The 26,305-nt window shown below is 47.5% G+C and overlaps 3 protein-coding genes across 3 annotated transcripts; all 3 read left to right on the top strand.

Annotated features, from left to right (window-relative positions):
• Positions 1-754: 754 nt before the first annotated feature.
• LOC102926955 (WAP four-disulfide core domain protein 15A-like) lies at positions 755-2,093 on the top strand. The gene is made up of 3 exons (XM_006971007.4): positions 755-1,021; positions 1,156-1,317; positions 1,947-2,093. Exons 1-2 carry the CDS (start codon positions 937-939, stop codon positions 1,314-1,316), a joined length of 246 nt encoding a protein of 81 aa, XP_006971069.1. The 5' UTR covers positions 755-936; the 3' UTR covers position 1,317; positions 1,947-2,093.
• An 8,078-nt stretch (positions 2,094-10,171) lies between these two features.
• LOC102921082 (WAP four-disulfide core domain protein 12) lies at positions 10,172-11,237 on the top strand. The gene is made up of 3 exons (XM_006971070.3): positions 10,172-10,340; positions 10,441-10,593; positions 11,022-11,237. Exons 1-3 carry the CDS (start codon positions 10,262-10,264, stop codon positions 11,039-11,041), a joined length of 252 nt encoding a protein of 83 aa, XP_006971132.2. The 5' UTR covers positions 10,172-10,261; the 3' UTR covers positions 11,042-11,237.
• Positions 11,238-18,558: 7,321 nt separating this feature from the next.
• On the top strand, positions 18,559-25,687 carry Wfdc5 (WAP four-disulfide core domain 5). The gene is made up of 4 exons (XM_006971008.3): positions 18,559-18,791; positions 22,982-23,122; positions 23,221-23,361; positions 23,739-25,687. Exons 1-4 carry the CDS (start codon positions 18,707-18,709, stop codon positions 23,741-23,743), a joined length of 372 nt encoding a protein of 123 aa, XP_006971070.2. The 5' UTR covers positions 18,559-18,706; the 3' UTR covers positions 23,744-25,687.
• Positions 25,688-26,305: the final 618 nt, after the last annotated feature.

Consider the following 26,305-nt stretch of genomic DNA (forward strand, 5'->3'; position numbering starts at 1 on the left):
CCCAATGTCAAATCCTCCTTTGTATTTTTTTTTTTCTGGAGTTGAGGACCGAACCCAGGGCCTTGCGCTTGCTAGGCAAGATTTCTACCACTGAGCTAAATCCCCAAACCCCCCTCCTTTGTATTTTAATAACCAGCTGAGTCAACTTTATGTTGCCCATATGCTGATGAATGTGAGGCTCTCCATTGGAACATGGCTGATTTACATGCCACTGTTACATTGTTACATTTAGTGGAGTTTACTTCTCCTTTATTTTTTTCTTTCCCCTACTTTTTTTTTCCTATGTCAGGCTGGGTCAAGAACGCAAGATCTAGACCTGGATAGTTGGCCAGGTTTCTAATATCGAGCAGGAGAACCTGTCTCCAAAAAAGACAGAGGAGAGAAAGTATAAATTCTTTATCAGCCTTAATCTTAAATCCCATGACACATATGAAAATTTCCATAAATCCAGGAAGAATATTGCTGGTAACCCCTTACACTGTCTGGCTTTATCTTTACAACGGTGTAGGTACCATTTAAACATCAACGGCAAAGAGTAAAGCCTCCTGTGCACCCAGACCTGAGCAGCATTTGGAGAAGTGGTGTTTCAAATGTTCTGGCTTCGTGATGAGAAGAGTGGGTTGGCTATGGGACACATGGCCTCTGAGCAGCAACTCTCTTACACCTGAACCTACAGCAAAACTTACGAATTAGGGAAGGTGAGGCCAGCCCTGACAGACCCTAAGAACAGAACATTATCTCCCTAACCCCTGGAAAGTGGGTAAGGGTGAGGCTTGAAAGAAACCAGCTAAGTCCTTCCGGTTCAGGCTGATAACACTTCCGTTGTTTTTTTTTTTCCTCACCTGTGAGCCACAGCACCACCTGCTGGTTATCTGGCACCCAGCGCTGATCCAAACAGATCTTTCTTCCATGTTCACCTGGCAATTTTCTTAGGAGATGAAACCAAGGAGTCTCACACTGTTCACAACAACCATCCTCCTTTGCCTCAGCATGGTGCAGCCTAGAATAAAGAAGAAAAGAGGTGATGCAGCGGGGTGCTGGAGGTACTAGGGGAGGGGAGCGTTTTCCCACGTGGGAATCCTGTGGAACCAGCTAGTGGGTCCTTGCAGTGATCCCACCGGTGCTTCCTATTCACTCGAGGGCATTTTTCTGCAGTAACGACGCCAAAACCTGGGTACTGCCCGGAATTTTTTCTCCCCTGCCCGTTTGTCCGCTTACCCGTATGCAAGCTTGATAAAGGGTGCAGGGGCATCAAAAAGTGCTGTTTCTACTACTGCCAGATGCGCTGTGTGGAACCTTGGACAACCGCTACTTGAAGTGAGTGGCCCCGGACCTGCTCTACTCGGTGCTGCCCCAGAAACGTGTCCGTGGATCCATCTTATCTGCCTTAGAGCTGAGTGTTCAGCACCTGTGGAAATCACTGGGATCAGAGCTTTTAAGTTGGGGGTTGCCTGGAAAACATAACATTCAGGCAGGAAGTGTGTCCCACGCCTGTAATCCTAGCACTTGAAAGATTGAGGGAGGGATTAGGAGTCCAGTGTCATCTCTGGCTACATAGAGAGTGTGAGGTCAGCCTGGACTACATAACACCCTGCTTGAAATGGGCATCGGACTTCCCTGTATGATGAGATCATCTGGACAGCATTATCTCTAAGCCACCCAACTATCACTGAATTTTTTGTCATGATTATTTTCAACTGACCCATTTCTCAGTTTGTTGTATTTCACATTTAAATTGAAAAGTAAGGGATTATGAGTTCATAATTTCATAGTGGAATTGCCTAGAATCCCCCAGGCCTCAGTCCCCAATTCTTTGACAGACAGCACATCCCAGTTCTCTTGGCAGAAGAGAACCTAGCAAGACTCAGGCCACGGTGGCAGTGGGATCCCAAAGCATGTCCCCAGAAGTTTACAACTGCTTCTGTTTCTGATTCTTCTCTTCCTAGGTGGAAACCCTTTCTTAACCAAGCCTGGGAAGATATGGTGCCATTGGCTCCAACTTGGATGGCTGACCTCAAGTTCCTCTGTCTCACAGGCCCCTTTTATTTGTGGGTTAAATGCTTATTAATATTAAAGCAAAACAAACAAACAAATCTCTATGTAATAACTGTTTCTTGGTGTCATAGTCAACTGCTTGAAGCCAGATACTTTATATAGAGAAGAGGTTTGTTTCCCTTCTAGTTCTGGAGGCTCAGGAACACACTCAGTCTGTCTTTAGCTCTAGTCAGGGACCCGAGGTAAATGGCACCACATAGTGGTGGCAACACATGTGAAAGTCAAGAGCAGTGCATGCAGAAAAAATAAGGGGAGGCACCAGCCTATGCCAAAGGAAGAATTCCAGTTCCACCAGATGTGTGCATTGATTGCTTCTGAAGGTGTTCCTCACATGACCTATTCAGCTGCCACCGGACCGTACTGCTTAAAGGCCACACTGAACACAGGCTTGCCATACACGAACTCTTCAGAGAAACACTCAAAACAAATCAAACCCTGTGTATTTTCAACTGTGTGGAGCTCTGTAAGACGTCTCTCTTCACCCCTCCTCTCCTCTCTACCTCCTTCCTGCTCTTCTGTCCTCTTCCCCTCCCCGCCCCCTCCTTCCTTCCCTTCCGTCCTCCCCCTTCCCTCTCTTCCATAGATCAGATTCCAGAGATTTTAGGGTCAAATTTTTAGTGTTTGTACCTTATGGAGGAAATCCTAAAATGGACGATCACATCACGTGTATTACAGCTTCCTGGACACAGGTGCTGTGTCCTTCCCACATCTTTATCTAGGAAATTTGGAGCTTTGAGTTAGAAACAAGTCAGGAACCATCTTTCATCTGGAGTGTTTAAAGACTGGGGAGATGCTCCATAGATCAAATGTCTGCTGCATAAGCATTCCCAGGCCCATGTGTAGCACATGCCTGTAATCCCAACGCTGGGAGGTGGAGACAGGAGCCTCTCAGAGGCTATCTGGTCAGCCATAGCTAGCCAATTAATGAACTCTAGGTTCAATGAGTGACCCTGTCTCAAAAAGTAAGCTGGAGATTGATAGAGGAAGATGCCCAGTGTTGACCTCTGACCTCCACATGCACACACATACGCATTATACTCAGAGAGGAGGGTGGGGTGTTGTTGTTTGTTTGTTTGTTTTTAACTCTTTACTCTTTGCTCTTTGGGTGAGGCCTTCACCCAGCTCCCAAACAAATACATGGATGCTGCGGGCCGCAGGAATATATCATAAAAACTCAGCTGGTTATGGCAAAGTCACTACCTGGAGGGATCAGGGAATTCCTCCAGAGGAAGCCAAATCCCAAGGAGTTTTTGGTGTTACTTGGCTTGTTATATATCAGCTGTATTCTGTTATGAAAATCATGTGTGCCTTCATAGTTTTCCCAATTGACTTTTCCCTAAGAAGAGCTAACAGTGTGGACTGATCACTCTCTGGACATACACATTCCAGGCATTTTGAGAACAGCCTCAGGAAAGGCTTTCTCTGGAATCAGATATCTCCCCTAGCCACTTTCAAGGACTAAAGGAGACATCACCCAGGTGGTCACCCAATTTCCGAGGATTAACAGTGATAACAACCCACAGGCGAGTCTCCTGACTTAAGGTAAATTCCACAAGGGGACACCGCCCAAGTCAGGTAGACATTAAGTAATAGCTTTACACAACTTAGCTCAGACCCCTCCTCTCTTACAGCCTTACTAACTTTATAGACCTCTAACTACTTACCTAACCACTTCTAGGAATATTTAGATAACCTTCTGTGCTAACAGCTAGGCTCAGCCAGAACTCCCAGTTCAAGCCTCCCTGTAATTATCATTATTGGTAGCATCCGGCCAGGTCCATCACCGGATGGAGGAAAGTACCTTATCAGAGATACCTCTGTACTCTCTAAGAACAGACTTAAGCATCCAGGCCACCTGTTTGAAAAGGCCTGGTGGATGTGCTAATTAAGCTTAACTTCCTCCTTTCCCAAACCTTACCTCCAGTTCCAGATCTCCCTTTAGCTATCACCAGAGGCATCTAGCTGTACACAGGTTGCCTAGAGACTGAGCACACTTTTCCCCACCCTGCAGAAAAACGGCAGACAGCCTGAACAGATAGGAGCCACAGGAAAAAAGAAGACAGTTTTATTTTCTCCCATTGACCTAGCAACTCATAGATTTTTAACATCTTTTACCAAACACATTTAAGATTATAGTTGTGCACGTAAGATCCCTCTTCTTAGATATTACCCATATTTAGCCTTTAGTTAGTTCATTAGTCACTTCCTCTTTGGGTCACAAATGGTAATTAACAACTAGAGCCCCTCTTTGTAATTCTTATCAACCCTCCATTTGATCCTGATAATGGACAATCACTGCCTGAGGAAGTTCAGGCTGGGTTTCCTGGGTGGAGGGGAGGATTGTGATTTCTGGGGGATATATAACTGTAAATCGAGGGAAAGGGGAGAATAAAGAAAAAGTGAATGGACTAAGAGCTCAGTGTGCTGAGATTCAATTTACAGAAAATAGTCCTCGCCGTCAGTAGTTCTCTCTCCTGAGCCCCTGGGATGTATAATATTGAGGCTGGTTCCTCCAATATTATACAAGACATGGAGACTTATTATTACTTATGAATGCCCGACCATAGCTTATTTCTAGCCAGCTTTTCAATCTTAACATTTATCCTGTCTACCTCTTGCCTCTGGGCTTTTACTTTTCTCTCTTTCTGTATACCTTTTCTTTACTTCTCACTCCGTGGCTGGCTGTGTAGCTGGGTGGCTGGCCCCTTGTGTTCTCTCTCCTTCTTTTCTAGTTTCTCTCCTTCTTCTCTTTATCTCCTTCTATTTATTTTCTCTGCCCGCCAGCCCCGCTTATCCCTCTCCTGCCTAGCTATTGGCTGTTTAGCTCTTTGTTAGACCAATCAGGTGTTTTAGACAGGTACAGTAACACAGCTTCACAGAGTTAAACAAATACAACATAAAAGAATGCAACACATCTTTGCATCATTAAACAAATGTTCCACAGCATAAACAAATGTAATACATCTTAAGTTAATATTCTACAAGATGGTCCAGAGGGAGGGAACTAAGGTTTTTATGGTCTTGAAATTTAAGTTATTACATATTAGCGATTAAAGAAAGAGATCCTCTGTGGCTCATCCTAATCTCCCTAATAATAAAACATTTTCTGATTCAGTTTCTTCACCTCATGCTTCTGGACTTCCAGTGGTAGTAGAGATTGGCAAACATGGCCGACTAAGTTTTTGTAACAAATACAAAAAAAAGTTTGAGGGAAACTATTTATTCAGTACCAAGTTTTCATCTGATATTTTTATAATTACGTCGTCACAGTGAGTGCAGCAAACCATCGCAGGAGACCATTCTGTGTGTAGCAAAAACAGGTTTATTGGAGGAGAAACTGCTGAGCTCTCTCCTGAGGGTGGAGAGCATCAGCCCCGCCGGAAAAAGCAAGTAGGCTTTATAAGGTTCCTGAGGGCTTAGGGCAGATGCCTTCCTCTCAGGAGATTTTAGAACAGGGTCCTCAGGCCAAGCCTACCAGGAGGGGTCTGTGCCTGATGCAATCAGGCCAATTTATGTATAGCAGATGTCCTTTTGCCTGTGGTGGATGCCCATCTTGGGGGAACGAGGAAATTGCAGGTCTCTGATAAACAAAGTCCCTGAGTCACAGGGTTTTTGAGAACTGCTGGAGGTTAGCTCCTGTTTACTCACGGCCTAGCTACACTCAGGTCGCCATTTTAAGGTATTGGCAGCCACACCACCATCTTAGGGACCTTCTTTGTGATCTCACAGTCACAAGGTGTAAAGTTTTATATACAGAATTAGTGTCATTTACATAAAATGGGTACATTGCACTTTTCAGTGTTCTTAGTGAAACTGAATTATGTCTTCTTTTGATAGCAACATTGACTAACAGAAAGATTTAAAAAAAAAGGGGGGGGGTCTAGAGAAACAGCCTAGTGGTTAAGAGCACTTCCAGAGGACCCAGGTTCTATCCTCTGCACCTACATGGTGGCTCACAATGATCTGTAACTCCAGTTCCATGGAATCCCATGCCCTCTTCTGGACCCCTCAGGCACCACGCATGCACATGGTACACAGACATGCATGCAGGCAAAATACTTTTACACACAAAATAATAAAAGAAGACTTTTAATGATAAAAGAAATTCCAGCAGGAGCGAGTCCTTTGCCATGAGTCTACTTCAGCTCTTCTGGGGGAAGAACGTTATCCAAAGAGCAACTATTTCTCCTCTTTGATAGAACATGGGCGCTTTAAACTCAATAGCAATAGATGTGTGTGCTTCATTGGACTGCCACAGGATGTTCAGCATGGAAAAACCATTTTTGTCGTTGAATTATGGTTGCTGTAGTTACTAACACAATGACACTGTGAGCCAATAAATAATTACTGTTAGTTGGGGACAATAGTTACATCATCTCACATGCAAGGCTGTATGCCTCCTTCAGCAAACTGAGCAGCCTGCCTAAATGCCAGGAACCAAGTTCTTCCTAACAGCACACTTGGAATACTGCAATCACACACCGGAGCTAGTGATCCCACCCCTGGGGGCTGGCAATAGATATGATTTTTAAGAATTACGCTCTCTTTGACTAAAATGACACATATTCAGCCTTATCTCAGCTATATAAACAATTCCTTTGTGTGCCTGAGCTGAAGTAATTGCAGTAAATAACTTCACAGCCTTGGATTTTCTTATGGAGAACTAGAGGGAGAGGTCAGTCCTATCGTTCTGAAACCAGTCCCTCCACTGAAGGGAAAGCTGACCTGCATATCTGAAGTAGGCTCCGCTCATTATAACCTATTTTCATCACAGGACCTGGAAAACCTTCAGTCACGACTCTTGGGTGTCTCCCAGGTCCTCTTCAACACCTTCCTCTATTCTTGCCTTTCACACAGTCATTTATTTTAGACCCTCAGAACACTTGAAAGACTTTCAGAAGGTTCCAAGCAAGCAGAGTTAAGCTCAAGGGGGTGTGGGTGTGAGCCAGGCTGACATTAGGGTATCAGCAGGGGGCCAGAGGAGCTGACACAAAGTGTCTTCTGGAGGCTGATGTCCCTTCCTACCCTCCCTCACACCTTGTCCCTGGTCCCTGACACAGACACCACACACACACACACACACACACACACACACACACACACACACTATGCAAGTTCATGCATGAGAGAGTCCAGAGCCTGAGTGGTGAAGACCCAGCAAGTAGATTCCAGACTGATGGGGCCAAAGGGGAGAAACCCTGACTCCAGTGTGAGTAAGCCTCATGCAATCACTTGAGAGCATTAAGAGGAAGACGGAGCAATAGTGGATATGTAGCCTCAACTGATCATCTCTTGTGACCAGGCAAGACTTCCAGGGAGGGATTGGCACACCAACCGAGCCACAGAACCTACAACCTACAGTCTGTCCTGCCTAAGGGATGTGCTGGAAAGGCTTGTGAGGGGTAAGGGAGGAGAAACTGTGGTCAGGATGTAAAATAAATAAATATTTTTTAAAAGCGTGAGAGAGAGAGGAGAGAGAGAGAGAGAGACAGAGAGAGAGAGAGAGAGAGAGAGAGAGAGAGAGAGAGAGAGAGAGAGAAGACAGAGGTTTCTGGAAGAATAAAGAATTCTTCAGACATAATTCCTGCCTGGGTTTCCAGTCTTCTTCTTCTTCTTCTTCTTCTTCTTCTTCTTCTTCTTCTTCTTCTTCTTCTTCTTCTTCTTCTTCTTCTTCTTCTTCTTCTTCTTCTTCTTCTTCTTCTTCTTCTTCTTCTTCTTTTTTGGTTTTTCGAGACAGGGTTTTCTGTGTAGTTTTGGTGCCTGTCCTGGATCTCGCTCTGTAGACCAGGCTGGCCTTGAACTCACAGAGATCCGCCTGCCTCTGACTCCCGAGTGCTGGGATTAAAGGCGTGCGCCGCCGCCGCCGCCGCCGCCGCCGCCGCCGCCGCCGCCGCCGCCGCCGCCGCCGCCGCCGCTGCCACCACCACCCGGCAAATTCTAGTCTATTACGCTCTCTGATGTTCTATTAAGTTATTATAAGTTGCTGGGTGTGGTGGCACACCTTTAATCCCAGCACTTGAGAGGCAGAAGCAGCAGATCTCTATGAGTTCAAGGCCAGTCTGGTCTACAGAGCCAATTCCTAGAACAGCCAAGACTTGTAGAGAAACCCTATCTAAAAGAAACAAAAAAAAAAAGCTTTTTTTTTTTCAAAGCTGCTGTTCTCAAAGGGTAAAAATCTTTCACCTGTAGAGCTTATTGTATGGGAAAGTTGTTTTAAAGAAATCGCTTCAAAAATAAGCTACAAGTATACTCTGGTGACAGGAAAGCAAATGTTGCTTTTATTGTCGTGTAGCATTTATTATCAGTTTTCTAAGATATGATTATCATTTTATATGTTAGAGACTTTCATTATTAGAATTTGCATGGTAATATAGTGTTCAGCATGGAGGATATACCATCTGCAGCTCAGTTCCAAATGTTTCATCAACTCTAGATCTGGATACCCCAACCTGTTATTAATTGTTCAGTCCAATACAGGTGTATGAGTGTCACTGCTCTGGTTTTTAATATGTTCTGCATACTTTGAAAGTTAGTAATAAAGTGATAGAGGTGAGGAATGGTGTTGTTTATTAAGCAGCACAGTGTTATTCATTAAGTGGTGCTGTTTACTGTGTGAGAAAAGTCACGATGTACAACAAAACCTACTATAAGAGTTTATTAAGGGAAGGGAACAGAAGGGATGTGCATAGGCCTATGGGAGTGACTTGCAGGAAGAGGGGGGAGGGATAAGTGGAACCCTCTTTTATAGGTTTCCCCTCCCCCTACACATGCACATATGGGCTTACGTAGCTAGGCCACACATGCACATAGACTACGTGATCACATTGCTTGCAAATTACGTGATCACGAAGCACACGGATTACGTGGGATGTGAGGCCCTGGGATGACTAAGCATCTTGCTAGCGCATGTGCGGGTCATGTAGCTGGGGGAGTGACTAGGAATTCTAACAAATAGCCAGCACACTCCAACATCCATGCATACACTCACCAACTCCCCAGACTCCAGCCCTAGGACATAGGACACATTAGTGAGCCTGGAATCATGGCTCACTGCCCAGTAGGGAGCTGGTGCTCTTTCTGGAATAGAGGAAGTCCTCCCTTTCTTTACTTTATATAGCAAATTACAGAAAACTAACTCACACCAGCTTAGGCAAAAAGGTAATTTTGAGGCATGGTAACCTAACCATGAGTACGGCATCAAAGAACTGGCCTTGGGAAAAACACTGGTGAAGGACAGGATTTCCTCAAATCACTCTATTTCCCATCTTTTCTTTTTAACATTTTATGTATTTATCCTCTTGAGTTTCCGGGCTTGTGCAGGAAATTTTTTTTATACCTGTAGAGCCAGTTCAAAGAAAAGACTTTAAAAGTTGTCCGGCATCACACGCACAGCACCGCTCTGCCTTGGGCTTCCTTCTCAAAAGCACCCAATACAGGAGTCCATAGTGGATTCATATTTCTGAAGGGAGGAGACTCAGAGTCCAAGACTGGAGAGATGGAGATGCTGATTGGGCTTTTGGTGGGGGGTGGGAATGGGGGGGCACATTTCAGGAAAGAAAACATAATTGCTATGAGTGAGATAAAACTATGACACCCGTTTTATGACTAAGGAAAGGAGTTTAGAAAGGAAATGCCTTCAGTCACACAACTGGTGATAAGGCCTAGGCCTGCTCTCATCGGTGGCATGGTTTGGAGCACACAGCGAGCCAGTTTTAAACTGGGTGTTCCAGAGCCTTCCCTGGGGTGAGAAGAAACCTGGGGACCAGTCCAGACATGACAGGAAGAAATGAAGACCTATGTCTAGGGAAGGACACGTAGAAACAGGGCTCAGGGGTGAGCATCAGAGTTGAAGAAACTTGGTCCTGCCACTGCCAGGCTGTGTGTCCGTGAGTGAGTGGCTTTGCTCCCTTTCTGGGCCTCCTTCCTTCCCCATAAGATAATATCATCTTGATGGTAATGTGATGTCAGTAGAGACTACTTATGCCAACATGGACGTGCCCTTGGAAGTTCCCCAAGTCCCATTTCTGATAGGGCTTGGGGAACACAGACCTCCCTGTTATTAGCAAACTTTCAGCCCTGCCCACTGCCACCCCCAGCAGACATAACTTAAAGCCAGCCCCAGCTCCAGCTCCAGCTCCAGCCTCAGCCTCAGCCCCAGCCCCAGCCCGAGCTCCAGCCTCAGCCTCAGCCTCAGCCACACGACAGCATGAGGCCAGACAGCATCTTGGTCCTCGCAGCTCTCCTCCTTTCCTCCGCTCTGGTAGCTGGAGATGAAGTCAACGGTGGTGAGTGGATATGGTGAGCTGGGTGGAGCTGGGATGGGGGCTCCCAGATGACACGGGCCTGAAGCCCTCCCCTTATCTTGTGGCTTCCTCCATCAATAAGACAAAGAAGGAGTTTGCCCAATGGACAATGGACGCTGCATCAGGAGACAGCCACCCCATTGTAAGAGTGACGAGGACTGTGCAGGCCAGGAGAAGTGCTGTTACCTGCACTGTGGCTACAAATGTGTGCAGCCTGTGAAGCCAGAAGAGCTCTGTAAGTAGCTCCCACTCCTGTGCATGGCCCTCCCCCTCCCCCTGCCTCTGCCTACCCCTGAAAGCATGGAGGAGCACTTTCTTGGAGGAGAGGCCCAGGGAGGGATGGCTGTGAGCTTGTGGGATCAGAGATCAGTGGCCTTGAACTTCTCCTTAGTACAAAGAAGGAAACTAAGGTGAAGGTGTGCAGGGCTGTCCCCAGAGCAGAGGGAAGTCCAGCCTTTTGGCTCTCCCTCCTCCCTGTCCTCGTAAGTGATGCTCCATCCTTTCCTTCTCTGCTGCTGTCCCTTAGCACCAGCCCACTGAAGGTCTTAAAGGGTGGGAGAAATGGGCACCCCTGGGAAACTTGGCCAAAAGAGGGGACCACCTACCAATCCTGACCCCAGCACATGCAGGTTCTTTTCTGTGTGTTCTCTTCCACCTTCATAGCTGGAGGCCTGAGGGTGTGAAACCTCCTGAGCCCTGAGGGTGTGAAGCCTCCTAAAGAAAGGACCTCAGAGAACTGCCTTGCCCTTCCACCATATAAGGACACAGCAAGAAGTACGAAGACCAGAAACCAGGCCTTTCCAGACCCTGAATCTCCTGGCTCCCTGACCTTGGCTTCCCAGCCTCCAGAACTCTGAAAAATAAATGCCATTTATAAGCCACTCAGTCTATGGTCATTTGTTACACTGGCCCAAATAGAATAACAACTTAATAGTTTAAAAAAAATCCCTGTTCAAGAAGCTTTACCCAATAGTTGATGGGAAGGAATGCAGAGACCCACAGCCAAACATTAGGTGGGGATCAGAGAAATTTGTGGAAGAGGGGGAGGAAGAATTGAAAGAGCCAGAAGGTCAAGGACACCACACGAAAAGAGCCCACAGAATCAACTAACCAGTGCTCACAGGGGCTCACAGAGACTGAATCAACAATCAAGGAGCTTGCGTGGGACTGACCTAGATCTTCTGCATATATGTTATGATTGTGTAGCTTGGCCTCCTTGTGAGACTCCTAACAGTGGGAGCGGGGGCTGTCTCTGATTCCTTTGCCTGCTTTTGGGACCCTTTCCTCCTACTGGGTTGCCTTGTCCAGCCTTAAAACTAGAGGAGGTTAGCCGGGCGGTGGTGGCGCATGCCTTTAATCCCAGCACTCGGGAGGCAGAGCCAGGTGGATCTCTGTGAGTTCGAGGCCAGCCTGGGCTACCAAGTGAGTTCCAGGAAAGGCGCAAAGCTACACAGAGAAACCCTGTCTCTAAAAACCAAAAAAAAAAAAAAAGAACTAGAGGAGGTGCACAGTCCTATTGCAACTTGATATGTCATGTTTGGTTGATATCCCTGCCCTTTTCTGAAGGGAAACAGAGGAGGATGGATGGGGGAGGGGAGGACGGGAGCTGGGAGGAGAGGAGGGAGGGGAAACTGCAGTCTGGATATATGTGAGAGAAGAATAAATAAAATAAATCCCTGTTCTACATTACCGTGTGTGTGTGTGTGTGTGTGTGTGTGTGTGTGTGTGTGTGTGTGTGTGTGTAAACACTTCTAGAAATATACATAAAATTTCTGGGGAAAAACTATAAAACTTTATTAAATGACATTTTTAAAAATCTGAATAAATAGGATAAATTTTCCATAATACGATTTTTTTATTTTAAAGATTTATTTATTATGTATACAGCATGTATGCCTACAGGCCAGAAGAGGGCACCAGATCTCATTACAGATGGTTGTGAGCCACCATATGGTTGCTGGGAATTGAACTCAGGACCTCTGGAAGAACAGTCAGTGCTTTTAACCTCTGAGCCGTCTCTCCAGCCCTGAGTTTTTTAATATATGCCCTTACAACTGGTCAAAGGGCAGAGAATAAAGTGACTATGGAGTCTTGACCTGTTTATTCTTAAATGAGATTATCTGTATCACACAATACTCACCACTACTACCACCAAGGTTCAGGGAATATCAAGGAAGAGCCAGCGGTCCTGGAAGACTGCTACAGATAATGTCGTCTACACATGACAGGGTCACTGTTCTCATGAATTCACAGCAGCTGGTGTAACCAGCCCAAGACCTAAACAAATCAGGCCAGTCAGTCCCCTGGCATGGAGAGGGAAGGGGCACATGAGGCCCACCTTTAGCTAAGGAGCATTGGCAGTTGATGGCCACTAGGGGAACCAGGGTCAGTTTTCCTCAGTGGTGTGGCCCATGGTGGGTTGCCTGTGTCCCAGCGGATGGTGCCTGACCCCCAAGAGCAAATGGGCTCAGTATCTGGATTCACTGGGTTATTAGAGAGAGAGAGAGATGGAGAGACAGAGAGAAAGGTGTGAATTGGAATGTAGAGGAAGATCTGGGGAAATGGGAGGGATATGATCTAAATATATTGTGTTCATGTATGAAAGTACCAGAGAATATATAAAAATTTATATATATATATATAATTATATATATAGAATATATAGAATACAATGCATATATATGCCTATTCTTCCCCAAACAGCAAGTGTCCACAAGACAAAGATATCCATCTTGATCAACGTAATTTATACTTAACTACAATCTAAATCCTTTGGAATCTGCCACCCCTAATTAAGTTGTTGACTCAGGCACTGGTCATCCACAGCTTCCTAATGTTTACAGGATGCCATTTCATCATTCCATGCTCTACTTGCCCCTGTGTTGGGGATCATGGCTTTACAATGAGAGGTTTAAGCTACCAGCTAAAATACATCAATCTGTAAGAACAACATTACCAATGGGTGAGTCGGGTGTGGACTTCCCCTCAAGTGATGAAATGGGAAGCACACATCCTCCACCACCCAGGAAAGTAACTGCCAGGGTGCTTTTCAGCTTGTTGAGTTTCTAGTGCTAATTTAGTACATGGAAATGTGAAGGGCAGAGCTAAAAAGACATCACAAGGAAGGGATATGGGCCACTGATTAGACACTCATCAGTTTGCTCAACCAGAGATAGCAAAGAGGATGACGGGAAGAAGGGCAGAAATGAGCCAGAATGTCTATTCCAGAATAACTTTAGGGATGTTGCAACCACACAGTAAGCACCCCTTGTGTGGATTTGGTTCCAACAACTGCACAAACTCACTTTTAAAAACAGATTTATTTTTAATTATATGTCTGTGTGTCTGTCTATGAGTATGTGCATGTGAGTACAGGTAGCCATGAAATCCAGAAGAGGGTGTCAGATGCCCTAGATCTGGAGTTAAAACAGGTTGTGAGCCACCCAACATGGGTTCTGGCGATCAAACTTGGGTCCTTTGCAAGAGTGGTGAGCCCCTAACCACTGAGCCATCTTTCCAGCCCCGCAAAGTCAGTGGGGACAATAAGGGAAATAGAAACCAAATGTAGAGGCAGATGATTAGGTACGACAATGACATTAAACTGTGTGGGAAAGTGTCCTTATTCCCTTTCTTTGAAAGTTGATGCAGGGTCTTGCTATGTAGCCCAGGCTAATCTGGTACTCCGGACCCTGCTAGCTGTACATCCTGTAGGTACATATCGCCACACTCAGCCTAAAGTGTCCTTATTTCTTAGAGATCCATACTGTCATATGTAAAGGGAAAATGTATGACGCATTGAGTTTACTTAAAAATTCTTCAGAAGTAAAACAAAACAAAACAAAACAGTGGATATGTACAAGAGGAAGTATCGCAAAATGTTACTGTTGAGTTTGGAATGTGCAGAGCTTTATAAAAAGAGTTACTGCTCTTCTGTATGTTTTTGAAATGGTGGTAAAATTGTTAATAGCAATCATTGGGATTTTTTTCAACTTAAAGTACTCATCGAGTTCATATTGGGCAATGAAAGACTATGATGTAAGAAGTGACCATGTAAATTAGTAGAATTTATGGATATCAGAACTCAACAACATTGTGAGGCTGTAACTATTATAACAGTACTGGATCAAGAATAAACAAAGAAGTGGTGGCACACGCCTTTAATCTCAGCACTCAGGAGGCAGAGACAGGCAGATCTCTGAGTTCAAGACCAGCCTGGTCTACAGAAAGAGTTCCAGGGCAGCCAGAGCTACACAGAGAAACCCTGTCTTGAAAACAAAACAAACAAAAAAGAACTGAAGAAAAAGAACAGAAACCCAGCAACAGTATATTATAATGGTAAGCTTCACTTGTCAGCCTGACACAACCTGGAATTACCTGGGAAGTCTCAATGAGGATTGCCTATGTGAGGTTAAGGTATCTGCATGTCTATGGGTGGTGTCTTATTTACACTAATTGATGTGGGAAGACCCAGCCCACTGTGGGCAGCACTATTCCTTATGAAGTGAATCTTGAAGTGTGTAAGAATGGAGAAATTAAGCTGAGCACAGGCAAGTGAGCATGGCTGAGTTTGTTTCTCTCTGTTCCTGACTGTAACTGTGATGTAACCTATCTATATGTAACATATCTATATTGACTTCCCCACCTTGATGCCTTGACTCCCCCACAACTGTAAGGTGGAATTAAGATAAAATCAAGTTTTTCTTCTAAGTTGCTTCTTGTCAGGATATTTTATCACATCTACAGAAATGACGCTAGAACACCCTATAACATATATGACAAGGATTTTTACAAAGTTCTGGTTGCTAATTAGTAACAGAAATTTGGATTTTTGAGTCTGAAGAGACTGCCCAGCAGTTGAAAGTACTTGCTGTTCTCACAGAAGACCCAGGTTCAAGTCAGTTCGCAGCCTCTACATGGTGTCTCATAACCTGTTTTTCCAGGATCCTATGTCCTTCCCTGACCTCCTCAAGCAGTGCGCTCATATGAAGGACATACATGCATGCAGGCAAAACACTCATACACATAAAATAAAAAGAAATCAATCTTTTTTTAAAGAAGGTAACCCAAGGATGAACATTATCAAAGTATAGTATGTGCATCTATGGAACTCTCATAACGAAATATTTTCATTTGTATAACTAGAATTGATAAATAGATATTTAAATAAAGCAAATGTAAGTGAAAAGGCTGGTTTGATCACCCTTAAATTTAAAACTTTGGGACAAGTCCAAAAAAAAATGAAAATACATTTGGAATAGAGAATTAGAAGAAGCATTTATCAAATTTATTCAGTTCTCAAAACTAGCTTATAAGATAAATATTATTTCAGTCCATCTTATAGAAGAACAACTGAGGTTTATCAAAGTTCAAATCAACTAGGACTTGGTAATACTAAAATTCAAAACCAGGTCTGTCTGTCCAGCACACATCCAACACACCACTCTATCACCACTCACATACAGCATCCTTAAGATATAAACAGCTCTTCAAAAAAAATTATGATTGTGCAGCTCAAAAATGAAAATAAGAAGACATCCAACAAAATTTAGCAAAATGGGAAAGCAAGCCATTCACAAAAGAGGAAAATACTCCAAGCAAAGTGAAGTGGAAACATGAGAAATGTTTACTCTCACCAATATTCTGAGGAAGACCAATTAAGATGAGAAGCTTCCATTAGTGGAGGTTTTATTTAGTTTGGGTTTTTGTTTTGTTTTGTTTTTTAAATATCCTGTGTTGGGTGTGCCCAGGAACTATCTGACCATGGGCAGCAGCAACAAACTTTGGAGTGTCCTCATGTGAGCAGGGCCTTCTCTGCTTAGGACTCAGATGGAGAGGGGTGGACAGGTAAGGGGAGGGCAGGTGAGGGGTGGGCAGGTGAGGGGCAGACAGGTGAGGGGAGGGCAGATGAGGGGCGGAAATCTAGTGGTCTCATCTGGATTCTCCTGTGTTAGGAGAAATATGTGGTATGTGACAACCAACCAGAATTAAAGGAGCTGCGTCAGGAGGCAGTGGATCTACCAAGGGCAGACACACGAGGCAGACAAAATGGCAGGTGTCTATGCAGGACAGATGGAGGTTCTCCTCTTCCTTTTGACTTCTGAAATGAATGCTGATCAGGTACATCCGCAGCCTGGAGAAATCCACCACGCTCTTTGACCCAATATTTCTGTTTAAACAAATTTTTAAAAAGTGTCTGAGATGTGACTTCAGAACTCCAGACTGGGATTGTGAAAAAGAAAGATAAGAAACCTTCCCGTCTTTCAGCAAAGAGCAGCTCACATGGGCTTGTCTTTTAAAGCAGCACACTGCCATCTGAACCCCTGGTGTCTAGAGAACACTTTACAACACAGGACAATGTCTACAAAATAATCTTAACTGGGATAGCATGTCGTCAATGGATGTGTACAATTTATAACTGGGGGAAATGGAGCCCATAAAATTTCCCCACCAAAATTAAGCAGCAAAAGACGTGCCAGAATCCTAAAATATCATCAGCCTGGACACAACAAGGTCCCCTCCTTTCCTGAGGGCTGAAAACACAGCATAAAGGATTCAAGTTGAACCCAAGCCTTCCTGCTTCGTCCCAGACTGGGACTGGGTAAGTGAGACAAACCCTGGAATGTCACCTCTGGGTCACATGAAGTGTTCTCCTGCTTTCAAGATCCAGGAAGTCGCCTAGGAATTAGGTGTGTGTTGTTGGAGCCGTCCATTCCACATCTGGCTAACATGTTCCTCATCTGTCGAATGGGAGAGTTGGGGCAAGGTCGTGATTGTCCCAGTGCTGATGGAGCACTGTGCTCTGGAGTTTCCATTTGGGTCCCCATGGGATGTCACACTTCAGCTACTCTCTTCCACCAAGGGCCCAGCCATCATCTCAGGTGTGACACTTAGGGTGTGGCCGCTAAGTGAAAGGAGGGTGATTTGCTCAGGTGGCCAGGGAGGACAGGAGTCTCATGACACCTACATTAGCTCTAGCTAGAGAATTTAGTCAAACCCGAGCCATGCTCTATCCACCCTGCAGAGCCATGCCAGCCCAGGCAAAGGGCAATGCCACTAGATGTCTTTGGAAGTGACCTCCCCAAGGATGTTGGTCTCACTTCCATCCACAGGGTCCCAAGATGAGAGGCTATGCCTGGTCTCATCCACCATGCCAACCTGAGCCAACTTCTCCAGAAGGAAGTCCCAACCCTGGCCCTTTGCTGTCCCCATTTCTTGGCACCTCGCCGTCCAAACTGATTCCTACCCCTTGTCTAAGACACCGTGGGAGCTTCAAGACCTTAAGAGAGTCAGGGGGCCAAATATCTCACCAAACTATCACCCTGCACACCATCAATGAAGCCGAACTCAGGACATGCACAAATAAAAAGGACTTTGCTTGGAGTCTTAGGAATTGAGATCCTGGAGGCGTGAGTTCAGAGAGTCTGCCTCAGTATTCTGGAGAAGGCAGGGGTGACTGGCGAGCAGAGCTCATGCTACGGAGCAGTAAAACTCCCTTTGTAGGAAAATTGCACTGAATGTTGAGGAAGGAAGGGGCTGTGCTGGGCCTGGTGGTGCACGCCTGTAATCAAAGCCACTCGGGGAAACTGAGGCAGGAACATCCTAAGTCTGGACTGACTGGGCAACAGATCAGCAAGGACAATGCCAGGCTAGGAATCTTGTCTCAAAACTTAAATGTTTAAAGGGGTGAGGAACGCAACTCGGTGGTAGAATGCTTGCCTAGCGTGTGAGAGGCCCTGGGTTTAATCTCCAGTACCGGTTGGACAGGCAGTGGGAAGCAAGCTGGGAACTGGCCAAAGGAAACCAATGGAAGAATTAAATACTTAGTAAGCATGTTCACACAACAAGTTCAGTGCCATCTCCTTATGCATCTCTGGGCACAATAAACTGGCCTGTTGTACCAGATGTTCCAGATGCCTGTCGTCAGAGGGTGGAGGTGGCCAAGGCTTACGTTCCCAGGCAGAGCCGGCCATGTAAGCTGAACTGCCTTAAAGGAAAGTCACCGTGTGTGGCTTTCCTTATAACCCCTCCTGCACTCCCCACGATACAGATGAGAAGACTGAGGCCCAAAGACGGCAAGACTTGCCCAATGCTCAGAGGCCAAGTCAGCAATACAGGCAGAACTAGATCCCAGTCCCCACACAAGGACCTCGGCCTTCAATTCTTGCACAAGCACCCCTTGCCTTGAAGATATCAGGCAGCGGGGTGGGGACGAGATCAGGGAAACACAAGCCACCCTAATCGTCCTCTGGTCCTCCTCCCCTGACTCAGCTGCTCTGGCATCCCTGGAGCTGTAGGTGTTAATTTTGGGGCCTCTGGGCCCTGAGCTTACTGGGTGCCACAAAAGAAACATGAGACTCCAGAGCTCCCTCCTCCTGGTAGTCCTCCTGGCTTTGGAGACCCAGCTGCCTGTGGCCTGGTGCAGGAACAAGGGAGGTGAGTGTCGTGAGTCCCTCTGCTCCAGGGGGCCGGGGGGGGGGGGGGGGCGGGGGGGGGGGGGCTTCTTCCTCTCTATGGAGAGGAAGGCCTTTGGGAGAGTCAGTGACGTGTGTGTGTGTGTGTGTGTGTGTGTGTGTGTGTGTGTGTGTCTGTCTGTCTGTCTGTCTGTCTGTCTGTCTGTCTGTCTGTCTGTCTCTCCACACGCTTCAGTGCTCCCAGGAACCTGAATTTTCATCTGTACATCATGCTTCTTCATGCTTGTGTCTTCACCTGTCAACGACCTCAGCCACGTTCTCCATGCCTGCCTGTGCCTACAGTCACATTTGAACATTTTCAAGGACATACACCTATTTCTGGGCACATATGTGCCTTTGTTCCTGACTGAGCAAAGCTCTGTCTATACACACACGCTTAGTGTGTCTGAGCTTATGGACATGTCCGCATGCATCCATGCGTCTCTCTGTAGAGGGGAGAGCATACCTACCGTTCTGATTGCGTTAACGGGCGTAAGCCTCCTCTGGACACCCAGGGACCTGTAGAAGGGACTTGGGAGTTAGTAAGGAATGTGGCCCCTGTGATTTGGGGTCTGACGGGAGACATCTCTGCTTTGCCTCTCTTCTTCCTTCCCCCGTGTCAGAGCCTTTCCCACAAAGCTCAGGTCGGTGTGTTGACAGCGAGGGACACACAGGTGTTCTCACACAGGGGCCGCCCTGTCTGGGGGAGGCCACTCCTCCCCCCGCCCACCACCCACCCCCAGGCTAGAATGCTTTGACTACCTTCACTTCTGCAGAGCTGGCCTTGCTTTTGTGGAAAGGCCCCTCCAGGGCTGGGGAAGCCTGTGCATGGCAGGTAGATGAAGAGAGCCGTTTCTACATGGCACCCCTTCCTTTTACCGTGGATTACGCCCTTCTGAGAGGCACAGGTCTCTGCCTGGGGCATGAGCTGGTTTGGGGAGGATGGTGCTTGGAGATCCCTGGCTGAGGGCAGAAGGCTGCTAGGAGGTTCCAAGGCCAGACCTCGTGTCGACTATGATTCAGGCAACCATCACAGTGTTGTAGTGAGTCAGTGCTGTTTTTATCCATTTTACTGATAAAGAAGCCAAGGCACAGCGGTAAACCACCTGCCCAAGGCCAAAGACCAAGATGGCATCAGAAGGGGGTCTGATCATGGTCCTTGTGCCTTAGAAGGTTCACTTCGCCAACTTACTCCCTGTGAAACGGGGTCCATGCCTTCCTCTCAGGAGGAAATGTCAGGTATGCCCATAAGTACAACATTTGTGGTGATGTGCGGAGGACTGGGGTGGCCAGCAGTCCTGCCACCACACCCAGGCTAAGAGACCTGGTTCCACCAGAGCTTGGGCCTGCTCTGCCTGGTCAGGTGTGACACCCTTGCCATTACCACTCATGTCAATCCATCCTGCCCTGGTTTCTCTCCCACGACACATCTGCCTGGCTCTCAGTAGTCTCAGACAGCGACAGAAGGTGACAGGGATCGGGGAAGGAAAACCTCAGTTTGTCTAGGTGGAAGCTCAGCCACTTCTGTTTACAGAGCTCATGCTCCTCCTTCGAATGTCGGGGTGTTGGCAGTTGTGTAGAGTTACGGGTAGAGAGCTGTGTATCAAGGGCGAGGCGTGCTCCTGTGTCTGACTTCATCTGTGGAGCTGAATACATTGATTGAACCATGCCCAGGTATGGTTGCTACAGAGGTATGGAGTCTACACATCAGCTGTGGTGTGTGTGTGTGTGTGTGTGTGTGTGTGTTGTGTTGTGTTGTGTAAGAGAGACTCACAGAAAATGTGTCAGTAAGATCAGCTACGGTGTGTGTGTGTGTGTGTGTGTGTGTGTGTGTGTGTGTGTGTGTGTGAGAGAGAGAGAGAGAGAGAGAGAGAGAGAGAGAGAGAGAGAGAGAGAGAGAGAGAGAACGTGAGGGGGGAGTGTGTGTGAGACTCAATGGAAATGGGTCAGCGAGTAGGAAACCTGGGTGTGGAGGGAAGGTAAGGAGCTCGGGTTGGGAAGTGTGGCCACCCAAAGTCCTGCACCTCTCTCTGTACGCTCCAGGCTTTTGAGTCTGCCTCCACACTGTGGCACTGACAGTTTGCTCCACTTAAAACACCAACTTTCGGTTCCCTCCCTATCAGTCTAGTCCTTGGAATCCAACCCCCGTGCCCTCCTCCAGAAGGTCTCCCGGACTCTATCCTGCAACCTACACTCCACCAGCATGCACACCCCTCCACCCCCAGCCCGCTAGAAGTTTCTGCTTCCTTGCTTAGGATCCAGGCAGCTTCTTTTGGCCCACTGTCTGAGGCCTGAGCACTGGGCTTGTGATTTTGATACTAAATCTTGGCCTGTAGATAGTCTCCAAAGGTTCTTCCCCCCCTTCTCCTCCCCCTGCCCCAGCATGTGCGCACACACACACACACACACACACACACACACACACACATACACACACACAGCCCTTCTTCCTTCCCAAATATCCACATTGTCCCAAGGAAGACAATCCTCAGAATGTGTGCTCCCTCCCAGGCTAAGCTGTCCAGCAGGGGGCAGCAGTTCAGCTTAAACCATCAGTTTAAGAACTAAAGCTGACCACAGGCCTGCAAGGGACCACCTACTGTGTGCACAGCCAGTGCCCAGGCAGGGACAGAAAGAAGAAGGTTGACGCCCACCGAGCCTATGGAGCTGTCTCAACTCTAAGCAGGGAGTGGGGAGCTTCTGGTGGGTGGGTGGGTGGGTGGGTGGAGCTGGGTAGGGTGGGTTGCAGGGTAGAGGCAGGGAGAACTTCTGGAAGAGGGTCCCGGGATCACATCATGATGGATCCAACCATGATACTAGACTGAACTGAAGCTTAATCAGCCCCACCCTATAAGTAGCCACAGCAGAATGAACCGATTAAAGGGAGCCAGACCCTGAGAGTCCCAGCCTAGGCCAGCATTGGGGTAGGCGGGTCACCGTCCTTGTGGGGCTTTAATTTCTCCCTCCAAATGGATATAGTGAGTGGTGTGTGTGTGTGTGTGTGCATGCGTGAGTGTGTGTGTGTGTGTGTGTGTGTGTGTGTGTGTGTGTGTAACTCATAGAAAATGTGTCAACGAGTAGGATTTCCAACTTGTATGTGACATCACAAGAAGACTAATTAGATCAACTCCAGGACAGAACATTCTAGAACTGTTAGGAGCAAAGGCTCAAAGACAGAGTTGATGCCCGAATCTGAAGTGCCTCGTTGGTGAGTAGCTGGCACACACCCAACACTGGGCCTCCCTTCAAATGCCCCTCTTCCCAATGGCCATTAGAGCCCGAGTGCTGTGCACTGTGCAGTGCTCGTGGAGGTGACAAGTCTCAGCCTCTAGCCCATGAGAGGGACAGACAGCTGCAGGCACACACCCCAGTGCTGACCTGGCTCCATGGGCTCAGAGCAGCAGGGTCTTCTGCAGAGGTGATGTTTCAACTGAGATCAACAAACTGATCGAGTGGCCAGGGTGGAAGACGGGACCAGGCAAAGCCAGAGCCTTGCAGAGAGAGCTGCCTTGGAGCAGCTCAGGAGCCTGTGAGCAGGAAAGTAGAGGTGACAGAGGATAAGGCCAAGGAGGTGCAGATGGGCAGGGTCCAGACCAGGCACAGTCTTATTGTCTCAGGTGAGACTCTGTGTGAATGCATCGGTATGTATGTTTGCACATATGTGTGGACAGATGCACATATATGTGGAAGCATGGAGACCAGAGGACAACTTGAGGGAGACTAGAGTGTTATGTCTCAAGTGACTCCCACCTTGTTTTTGAATCAGAGTCTCTCATTAACCTTGAACTCATCTAGTAGGCCAGGCTGGCTGGCCAGCAGGCCCCAGTAATCAACCTGTCTTCACCTCCTAGGGGCTAGGATTACAAACGCATATCACACCCCATCACCCACTCCACCTACCCCCACACTTTTTTTTTTTTAACATGGGTTTTGAGGATCAAATTCTCAATTGAGTGATCTCTGTAGCTTGAGATTTTAATTTCATTTTTCTCCTATCTGTTATGCCACGTGAATGTCAAAATTAGCCCTAGATGGTAGAAAAACTATAAAACTCATCCTGGTGGCAAGCAAGAAATAAGAGACAGGGAGGTTAGAACCTGCGATCCCCAAGTCAGTGATTGTTGCACAACCCTGAGCTGCCTCTGGTTACGTGATGTGAGGGTTCTCGTGCAGAAAAATTGGGGGGCTGCCCACCGGACGACGGACCTTGCCTCAAGGTGACTCCTGACCAGTGCATGAATGACCATCAGTGTCCCTCGTCGATGAAGTGCTGCTCCAGAGCCTGTTTCCGCCAGTGTGTCCCCAGGGTCTCAGGTAAATGGCCCCTCACTGTGCCGACCACCCAAGCCCCAAGCCCCAAGCCCCAGGGCTAGCGGGCACAAGCAAGACTCACTCAAGCTTCTGTATTGCAGTGAAGCTGGGCAAGTGCCCCGTGGATAAACTCCACTGCCTCAGTCCTATAAAGCACACGTGTAACAAAGACTTCGACTGCTCAGGCAAGAAGCGATGCTGCCTCGGCGCCTGTGGCCGGGACTGCCGAGACCCCAGCAAAGGTACCACTCCTGGGGGCCAGGACCGTGCCTTCCCCTCCAGCCTAGCTCTGGTCTCAGCAGGACACCTCCCTCAGAAGCGAGGCCTCCCATAGGGCCACAGCTGGAGGAGGGTGCACGGGCTCCCATTAGCGTGGCAGAGAAACCGGCTCCCTCCGTTCTCTTCTTACTGGGCATGCAGTGCCATGGAGACCCCGTCCCGAGCTGCCTTGGAGACCCCATCCCGAGCTGCCTTGGAGACCCCGTCCCGAGCTGCCTTGGACATCAGTTTGCCCTTCTGAAGGAGGCTGGCGAGTCCTGACTTAGCAATCATGAGTTGGACTGATAGGATCTAACTCTGTTACAGAAGAGAGGTTAACCCTTTCTTTCCCTTTCTTTAGGCTAATTCCGGCTTAAGATCCGTGGCTCTGTACCTCGGGTGTGGTTCCCACCAGGAAGAGATCCTGCCACCCAGGTCATCTCTCCAGAGCAGTTGTTACCTTCTGACAGACACTGGCCTGTTGCCTCTTCCCCTACAACTCATGCCTCCTGGTTTCTCTTCCTGAGTGCCAAGGTCCACAGCAGACCTTAAAGACACATCTCATCACTCCAGCTCCCCATCCCCTGTCACGCAGAGCTTCCCACCCTACCTCATAGCCATTTTTACATCTCCCTGTACATTCTGTTTCCTCCACTTAAAATGCCAACTCAGGCAGCCCCTTCTTTACGGAGCCCTAAACCCACCTCCAACAGTCCTTCCCCGCAAATGTATGTCTAGCAGGATTTCCCAAACACACGCTGTTACAATCTTAACCATCCCTGCAGAACCACACTGTAACGTGTCCAGTTGTGTAAAGCACCCCCTGTACATCGACTTACTTGATGTCTTCGTTTAAATGGCCCACTTTTGGGTGTAACAATTCATTTCCAAAGGATGGTGTGGGGGGGGGGGGGCAGGGGGTCACTACAGTAAGTGAGATAGATCTGCAAGATCACTGGTCAGACACGGAATGGAATTGTGAAGCCAACTGTAATGAAAATAGCAGTTCTCTTAATTTATGCTCTATTTAAATAATACCATTAAATTCTAGCTAGATATGGCCACCCGCCAAGGCAGAGCCTGTCTCTGTTTTAATAAATGGAGATTAACAAGGGTTAAAGAGATGTCAGAGATGCAGAGCTCTGACTGAGTCAGCTCCCTGGGCAGAGTTGGGAGCGAAAAGAGAGCCTCGTACTGCTGGGCTGATGCTGTTTCGTGTTGTAGCCAAGCGCTCGCTGAGATCATTCCAACTGTCCCACATCCAGGGAAAGGCGCTCCAGCGGTTGGGATGCCATGTGTAGTGTAGGTCTGTCTCGGCCGTTGGGCTGTGTCTCACTTCTCTTGATTTCCCCGGAGCCCAGCCTGTAGTCAGGGCCTAATGGGGGCTTCTTGAGAGGAGCCAGCAAGGATCCATCCATTCCTTGGACCCAGACAGCTGAATTCCTGACTGTCCTTCCTCCCCGGGACTGTCAGGAGGGGAAAGGAGGTACCCCTGACGCTTTCTCTGTGGAACCTCCTTTTGTCTGCTGGACATGGGCTACTGTAGAGGTGGACTAGGGAATTCTGGCTCTCCTGATCCTGTTCTTGTCACCCCGCTGTGTAGCCCAGGCAAGCCCTGCACCAACCACTTCTGTCTGCAGTGGGGAAGATGGACCAAGTTCCACTTCCTGGCTACTGTAGCCCTCCTCACTAGATTCCATTGCCTGAACTGTTGACTCATAGTAACAGTTGCTAACAACATGGATCAAGGTGACACCTGGGAAAAAAGAAAGCTCTCTGGAGTCACGGGATCTGTGCCATCTTGGATATTTCTCAGCCTCCTTCTGGGCCTCAGTTCCCTCACCCATCCCATTAACACAGATAATACAGAGGTTCAGAGTCTCTGTCCACCATGTCCCTTCCCTTCCACAGATTCCCTAGGGGATAGTATATGTCCTACCTGTAATGGTTAGTTTATAAATTGCCAACTTAGCAAAAATAAATAAATAAATAAAAAATAAATTGCCAACTTAGCAGAATTTGGAATTACTGGAGAGACAGGCTTCTGGACATCCCTGTGGGGGATTATCTTGATATGGTAATTGACGTGGGAAGACCCATCTTGACTGTGGGTGGGACCATTCCCTAGGAATTGGACCCTGAGCTGGACAAAACGAAGTGAGTGAGCCGAGCAAAGCATGCGTGCACTCATCGTCCTCTTCTGAGTGCAGACGTCATGTGACCAACTGCTTCAAGCATCAGCTGCCTTGACTCCCCTGCCATGAAGGACTGTATCTTGAACTGTGCGCTGAAATAAACCCTGTGTCTCTCCCACTGCATCTGTCAAAGTGTTTCGTCACAGGAACAGAAGGAGGAGCTGAGACATCACTCCAGTCGTTTGAAGCCTAGCTGGGAACCTGCTTGGTAGAACTAACCAAGCAAGCCTCCATCCTTCTGGAAGCTTCCAGCCTTTGCCACAAGAAGAGCTCATCCAGAAGCCACTAGCCTAAAGCTGAGCTGCCTCAGCCACGCCTCACACTTGTGAGGGGAAACAGTATTTGTGGTAGGACGTCTAGGGACTATGGGGCTGTTGGTGACATGGCAAGAGCCTGCTGGAAACGGACTGTTAGCTAGTCCAGAGTGAGTGCCCACCCTAGGCTCCCTACTTTAAAACACTATGACATCATTCACCCCATCACCCGGAGAAAGTGGATACTAGGACTCCTGTTTGACAATGGGGGAGTAGCAGCTTTGAGACAATGACTTGTCCCAAGCTCTTAGCTGGGAGGTGATGGGAGGTGATGCTGTCAGAATTAAACTACAGCGTTTCCTTCCCTGGACAACGATAAACCCAGACATTGCAGAGTACCCACCCTGTGCCCCATATCCCTTCATTCACGTGGACAATCAATCCCACTGAATCCTCACAGACCTACTGGGTTTCTCTCT

Source organism: Peromyscus maniculatus, chromosome 4 (assembly GCF_049852395.1).
Source record: "Peromyscus maniculatus bairdii isolate BWxNUB_F1_BW_parent chromosome 4, HU_Pman_BW_mat_3.1, whole genome shotgun sequence".
Lineage (NCBI taxonomy): Eukaryota > Metazoa > Chordata > Mammalia > Rodentia > Cricetidae > Peromyscus > Peromyscus maniculatus.

Coding starts and splice junctions, on each gene's coding strand:
- LOC102926955 (XM_006971007.4), top strand. CDS start 937: ATGAAACCAAGGAGTCTCACACTGTTCACAACAACCATCCTCCTTTGC. Junction 1,022..1,155: donor TAGAATAAAGAAGAAAAGAG/GTGATGCAGCGG, acceptor ATTTTTCTGCAG/TAACGACGCCAAAACCTGGG.
- LOC102921082 (XM_006971070.3), top strand. CDS start 10,262: ATGAGGCCAGACAGCATCTTGGTCCTCGCAGCTCTCCTCCTTTCCTCC. Junction 10,341..10,440: donor TGGAGATGAAGTCAACGGTG/GTGAGTGGATAT, acceptor TCCATCAATAAG/ACAAAGAAGGAGTTTGCCCA. Junction 10,594..11,021: donor TGTGAAGCCAGAAGAGCTCT/GTAAGTAGCTCC, acceptor CCACCTTCATAG/CTGGAGGCCTGAGGGTGTGA.
- Wfdc5 (XM_006971008.3), top strand. CDS start 18,707: ATGAGACTCCAGAGCTCCCTCCTCCTGGTAGTCCTCCTGGCTTTGGAG. Junction 18,792..22,981: donor CTGGTGCAGGAACAAGGGAG/GTGAGTGTCGTG, acceptor GTTCTCGTGCAG/AAAAATTGGGGGGCTGCCCA. Junction 23,123..23,220: donor GTGTGTCCCCAGGGTCTCAG/GTAAATGGCCCC, acceptor TCTGTATTGCAG/TGAAGCTGGGCAAGTGCCCC.